This window comes from Babylonia areolata, chromosome 32 (assembly GCF_041734735.1).
Source record: "Babylonia areolata isolate BAREFJ2019XMU chromosome 32, ASM4173473v1, whole genome shotgun sequence".
Lineage (NCBI taxonomy): Eukaryota > Metazoa > Mollusca > Gastropoda > Neogastropoda > Buccinidae > Babylonia > Babylonia areolata.
Genome location: NC_134907.1, coordinates 19433936 through 19441435, shown reverse-complemented (window position 1 = coordinate 19441435; position 7500 = coordinate 19433936). Strand labels below are relative to the sequence as shown.

At 40.9% G+C, this 7500-nt stretch overlaps 1 protein-coding gene across 1 annotated transcript in view; it reads left to right on the top strand.

The window, feature by feature from the left end:
- Positions 1–7500, top strand: part of LOC143276634 (uncharacterized) — a 165197-nt gene that overhangs the window by 33444 nt on the left and 124253 nt on the right. Inside the window, exons 14-16 of the mRNA XM_076581251.1 lie at positions 505–661; positions 1536–1736; positions 4011–4211. Coding sequence (XP_076437366.1) covers positions 505–661; positions 1536–1736; positions 4011–4211 — 559 coding nt within the window. The remainder of the gene's footprint in view (positions 1–504; positions 662–1535; positions 1737–4010; positions 4212–7500) is intronic.

The following is a 7500-nucleotide window of genomic DNA, read 5'->3' as shown; positions in this document are numbered from 1 at the left end:
GGCCTGTGAACTCAGACTACACCACACTACACTACACTACACTACACTACACTACGCTACACTACACTACAGTGTGACATGTGGTGTGTGTGTGTGTGTATGTGACCCAGAACGGCCAAGAAATAATGGCCAAGGCCTGTGAACTCAGACTACACCACACTACAGTGCACTACACTAGACTACGCTACGCTACACTACAGTGTGACATGTGATGTGTGTGTGTGTGTGACCCAGAACGGCCAAGAAATAGTGGCCAAGGCCTGTGAACTCAGACTACACCACACTACACTACACTACACTACACTACACTACACTACACTACACTACGCTACACTACACTACAGTGTGACATGTGGTGTGTGTGTGTGTGTATGTGACCCAGAACGGCCAAGAAATAATGGCCAAGGCCTGTGAACTCAGACTACACCACACTACAGTGCACTACACTAGACTACGCTACACTACACTACAGTGTGACATGTGGTGTGTGTGTGTGTGACCCAGAACGGCCAAGAAATAGTGGCCAAGGCCTGTGAACTCAAGCTTCAGTGCCAGAACGGCAGGCCCGAGTACACCGAGCTGGAACCGTGTCACGTGCACGCCACTTGCCAGGAGAACAAGTGTGTCTGCAACACGGGCTACACGGGAAATGGACACAGCTGTACGTCTGGTTATCTGTCTGCCTGTATTTGTATTTGAATTACTCTTTTTTTCTTGCCACATCAGATTTCTCTGTGTGAAATTCAGGCTGCTCTCCCCAGGGAGAGCGCGTCGCTACACTGAGAGCGCCACCCATTTTTGTTGTTGTTGTATTTTTTCCTGCGTGCAGTTTTTTTTTCTTTCTTTTTCCTATCGAAGTGGATTTTTTCTACAGAATTTTGCCAGGGACAGCCCTTTTGTTGCCGTGGGTTCTTTTTACGTGCGCTAAGTGCATGCTGCACACAGGACCTCGGTTTATCGTCTCCTCCGAATGACTTTCTCACTCCCTCTCTCCCTTTCTCTCACCCTTTCACTCTCTCTCCATGTCAGCACCTGCTGTTTGCATTCTTTGTCTGTCGGTCTGTCTGTCTCAAACACACACACACACACACACGCACGCACTTACCCCGCCCCCACCCCCCCACCCCCACCCCCCACCCCACCCCCGACATTCACACAACAACAAAGCAAAATACCCTCCCCCACTCCCACTCCCCCACGCCCACCCACCCCCATAACAACAACAACAACAACAACACACACACACACACACGCACACACATACACAAGGAGGCAAAAAAAAGTCATTTTAGCTGTATGTAAAATGATTAGATTTGCAAAATGTTGCCTTGCTATACTTTTGGAGTTAAAAGACATTTGTGTTTTCTCAACTTTTATGTGGTATTGTTGTGTATTTGGAAATGTTTGTTCTGGGCATGAAAACATTATTTTGCAGTAATCCTCCATACTCCAATAATAGGAGTGAAAGGATAATTAAAACTTGAAACTTTTTTTTTTTTTTTTTTTGTTTTTTTGTGTGTGTGTGTGGCCGGCAGGCACCCCGGCCGCGATGCCCTGCCGTGCCGGGTGGATTGGCTTCGGGATGCAGTGCTACAAGCGGGTCACCCAGCTGGTGTCATGGCATTCGGCGGCTCTCACGTGCTGTGCCCTCGACTCGCAGCTCGCCCGCGTCGACAGTGCCGATGATTACTCCGCCATCAAGGCTTTCCTGGCCAGCTTGGGGCTGCCGGCCTCTGGTGAGACTGTGGGATGCGTTACGATGCGATGCGATGCGATAGGGTCACGACAACAAGGATAATGATACTACCAACGATGATGACGACGATGTTAACAATAACAACAACAACAAGAATAATGATACTACTAACGATGACGATGATGATGTTAACAATAACAACAACAACAACAAGAATAATGATACTACTAACGATGACAATGATGATGTTAACAATAACAATAACAACAACAAGGATAATGATACTACTAACAATGACAATGATGATGTTAACAATAATAATAACAACAACAAGGATAATGATACTACTAACGATGACAATGATGATGTTAACAATAACAATAACAACAACAAGAACTATAATGATACTACTAACGATGACGATGATGTTAACAATAACAACAACAACAAGAATAATGATACTACTAACGATGACGATGATGATGTTAACAATAACAACAACAACAACAAGAACTATAATGATACTACTAACGATGACGATGATGATGTTAACAATAACAACAAGAACAATAATGATACTACTAACGATGACGATGATGATGTTAACAATAACAACAACAACAAGAACAATAATGATACTACTAACGATGACGATGATGATGTTAACAATAACAACAACAACAATAATGATACTACTAACGATGACGATGATGATGTTAACAATAACAACAACAAGAACAAAAACAAGAACTATAATGATACTACTAACGATGACGATGATGATGTTAACAATAACAACAACAAGAACAATAATGATACTACTAACGATGACGATGATGATGTTAACAATAACAACAACAAGAACAAGAACTATAATGATACTACTAACGATGACAATGATGATGTTAACAATAACAACAACAAGAACAAGAACGATAATGATACTACTAACGATGACGATGTTAACGATAACAATAACAACAAGAACAACAAAGATGATAGTGATGACAAGTGATGATGATGATTATGATAATGATGATGATAACAATAACACTACTACTACTACTACTACTACTACTGGTAATAATATCAAAAACAACAATACAACACAATATGATTCGTCCCGTTCGCGTTCACGTTTTCAATGACACTGTTATGATGATAATGATAATGATGATAATAATATTAATCATCATTATCATTGTTATTAATAATGATAATAATAATAATAATAATAATGATGACAATGATGATAATGATGATGACCATGTTAATATTGATGATGATGATGATGGTTATAATGATGATGATACTTATAATAAGAACAATAATAATGAAAATGATTATAGATAATAATGATAATGACGACGATGATGGTGATGATGATGATGATGATAAATAAGAATGATGATAATAACAATAATCATAATGATACTACTACTACTACTACTACTGATAATAATAATGATAATAGTAATAAGACGACGACAACAACAACAATAATGATGATAATAATAATAATAATAATAATAACTTAGCAGCAATGGTAATAACAATAACATCAAGAGAGACAACAACAACAATACTACTACTACTACTATTACTACTACTAGCAGCAACAGCAACAATAATAATAATAACGTCAACAACAACAATGATATTAACGTCAACAACAACGATGATAATAACATCAACAACAACAATGATAATAATGATAACGTCAACAACAACAACAACGATAATAACGTCAACAACAACAACGATAGTAACTTCAACAACAACAATGATAATAACGTCAACAACAGCAATGATAATAACGTCAACAACAACAATGATAATAATGATAACGTCAACAACAACAACAATGATAATAACGTCAACAACAGCAATGACAACAACGTCAACAACAACAATGATAATAATGATAACGTCAACAAAAACAACAATGATAATAACGTCAACAACATCAATGATAATAACGTCAACAACAACAGCAATGATAAAAACGTCAACAACAACACCAACAATAACAACAGCAATGACAATAACGTCAACAACAACAACAACAACAACAACGATAATAACGTCAACAACAACAACAGCAATGATAAAAACGTCAAGAACAACACCAACAATAACAACAGCAATGACAATAACGTCAACAACAACACCAACAACAACAATGACAATAACGTCAACAACAACAATGATAAAAACGTCAACAACAACAATGACAATAACGTCAACAACAACAATGATAATAACGTCAACACCACCAACAACAACTGATGACCTTGACGTTGACCTCCACCAGTAACACACTGGGTGTCCGGAGACACGACCCTGATCCCCTCTGACGACGCGGCCACCGGCATGCTGACCACTTACCACAAGTCCACCCACCTGGACCTGGAGGACCAGAACACCACCCTCGGCTGTTACCATAGCGACCGGACCGGTGGTCAGCACATCGACACCAACTGCAAGGCCCTCAGACAAGCCCTGTGTGCCTACCGTGAGTGTTTAAAATGAAGTTCGCTTTTTCATTCATCACCCATGTCCTATCTCTGTCAATCTCTCTCTCCTCTTTTTGACTCACTTGTGTGAACAAACTGAGTCTATGTTTTAACCCGGTGTTCGGTTGTGTGTGTGTGTGTGTGTGTGTGTCCGTGGTAAACTTTAACATTGACATTTTCTCTGCAAATACTTTGTCAGTTGACACCAAATTAGGCATAAAAATAGGAATAATTCAGTTCTTTCCAGTCATCTTGTTTAAAACAATATTGCACCTCTGGGATGGGCACAAAAAAAATAAAAAATGAAGCCTAATTATATGCAAAGTGCATTTACTGTTATATTTTTTGTATTCTCTAAACTTGGCACTTTGATCTGATATTCGACCCAACAACAAGAGCAGTCATTATTATCATTTTTTGTTCAAACAGGAACTTCTTTTGCTAAGCATGGAAGTTTAATTTATTTTGCAAACGTTTTGGTGCAGGTAGTAAAAAAGGGAAATTACTCTGTAATTAATGCTAGGGGACTTAATTCGAATCTGGTTAGGACTTTTTTTTTTTTTTTTTTAATAAACGCGAAGCTTTATAATAACAAATACAGAACACATTTTAACGATTAGATTTTTTTTTTTTTAAGTGTATCACAAGTGAGTCTTGAAGGCCTTGCCTCTCTTGTTCCCCCCCCCCCCCCTTAATGATTTGATCTTTTCAGTGATAGTCTGTCGTGTCGTGCTTAATTAGGTAATGTGCATGCTTTCATTTATGCCTTTTATTTTCATATGTAATTGTGTGTGTGTGTGTGTGTGTGTGTGTGTTTTGCCTTTGTTATTTTTTGTTTTGTTTTGTTTTTCCTTCTTCTTCTTTGTCCTTGAGGGCTGGATGTAAAAAAAAAAAAAAAAAAGCAGCTGTGCTTACTCCACTACCCTCGTAAAATAAAAATTCGTTTCGTTTCGTTGGTTTGTTCGTTCGTTCCTTCGTTCGTTCTTTTGTTTAACTCTCTCCATACGAACGGCGAAAGAGACGACGCTAACAGCGTTTCACCCCAGTTACCATCATCAAAATATTGCAAGCGGAAGGCTCTTATACTGAAGAGGTGAAAGTTGACAAAAAATACCACAATTCTGACGACGGAAGCTAAAGGTTGGGTCATTCAGACACCCACTGGACATCCGAGGGGTCTGTGTAGAGGAGAAGAGAGGACTGGCCGTACTGAGTGAGTTAAACGTCTATCCACCGTTGTGGTTTTGGACGAAAATCCCCCCTCCCCCTTCTTCTCCCTCCCCCCCCCCTCCCCAGCCCTGCCCATGCCTCATGTCATCACTACTTTCCCTCTTCCTCTCTGTCTCTCTCTGTCTGTCTGTCTGGTAAATGAATACAAAGAACGTTGGTCTTTACAGCTATCAGACAGTGAGCGTTTCTCACTATATCGTACTTTTAAAAGTAGTCTTGTACTATCACCATTTTTGTTGGAGCTGAAACATATTCAAGCCAGAATTAGCTTAACACGTTTACGACTTGGTGTGTCACAACTCAATACACATAAATTACGTTTTAAACGTAATGTAACAGATGATGAGCTGTCTTGTCCTTTTTGTGATTTTCAAAAAGAAACAGAAGTTCACTTTGTGTTACAATGCCCTCAATATGCTGACCTGAGACAACAGTATATCCCCTCTAAGTATTATAATACTCCGTCCTTGTTTAATATGACATTGCTTTTTTCAAGTGAAAACAAATCATTGGTTATGCGCTTGGCTATATTCCTAGACAAAGCTTTGAAAGTTCGTTGCTTATAGTGTTATGTTTGTGTTGCGCCTATGCATTTACCTGTAACCACCCATATTGACATGGGCCAATGGCCTTTTCATTAAAACATTTCAGTGTTCAGTGTTCAGTGTTCTCTGTCTGTCTGTCTCTCTCTGAAAACACAAAAGAAAACCAAACTAATCCACACGTCTATCCACAGCTGTGGTTTTAGACAAAAAATACTCCCTTCCACCCTCTTCTTTCTTCTTCCCCCCCCCACCCCCCCATCCCAACCAATGCCTTGAGTCATCACTACTTTCCCTGTTTCTCTCTCTCTCTCTCTCTCTCTCTCTCACCTCAAAACACAAAAGAAAACCAAACTAATTCACACGTCCATCCACAATAATTTTATTGTGGTTAAAGACGAAACTCCACGCTCCACCCTCTTCCTTCATCTTCTTCTTCTTCTTCTGCGTTCGTGGGCTGCAACTCCCACGTTCACTCGTATGTACACGAGTGGGCTTTTACGTGCATGACCGTTTTTACCCCGCCATGTAGGCAGCCATACTCCGTTTTCGGGGGTGTGCATGCTGGGTATGTTCTTGTTTCCATAACCCACCGAACGCTGACATGGATTACAGGATCTTTAACGTGCGTATTTGATCTTCTGCTTGCATATACACACGAAGGGAGGGTTCAGGCACTAGCAGGTCTGCACATATGTTGACCTGGGAGATCGTAAAAATCTCCACCCTTCACCCACCAGGCGCCGTCACCGTGAATCGAACCCGGGACCCTCAGATTGACAGTCCAACGCTTTAACCACTCGGCTATTGCGCCCGTCCACCCTCTTCCATCTCACCCCCCCTGCCCCCCAACCAATGCCTTGACTCATCACTACTTTCCCTGTGTATGTCTCTCTCTCCTCAAAGCATGAAAAAGAATATAAACCAAACTATGACAAAACTAACCCACACGTCTATCCACAGTTGTGGTTTTAGACAAAAATCCCCCCTCCCCCCTCTTCCCTACCCCCCCCTCCGTACCCCTCCAACCCACCCATGCCTTAAGTCATCACTACTTTCCCTGTGTGTCTCTCTCTCCTCAAAGCATGAAAAAGAATATAAACCAAATATGACAAAACTAATCCACACGTCTATCCACAGTTGTGGTTTCAGACGAAATTCCAATTCTTCCTCTTCCCTTCTTCTTCTTCTCCTTGCTCGTCCTCCTCCTCCTCCACCTCCTCCTTCTTCTTCTTCATCCTCCTCCTTCATCCTCCTCCTTCTTCATCCTCCTCCTCCTTCTTCATCCTCCTCCTCCTCCTTCTTCATCCTCCTCCTCCTTCTTCATCCTCCTCCTCCTTCTTCTTCTCCTCCTCCTACTTCTTTTTCTTCATCCTCCTCCTCCTCCTTCTTCTTCTCCTCGTCCTCCTCCTCCTCCTTCTTCTTCCTCCTCCTCCTTCATCCTCCTCCTTCTTCTTCATCCTCCTCCTTCTTCATCCTCCTCCTCCTCCTTCTTCTTCTCCTCCTCCTACTTCTT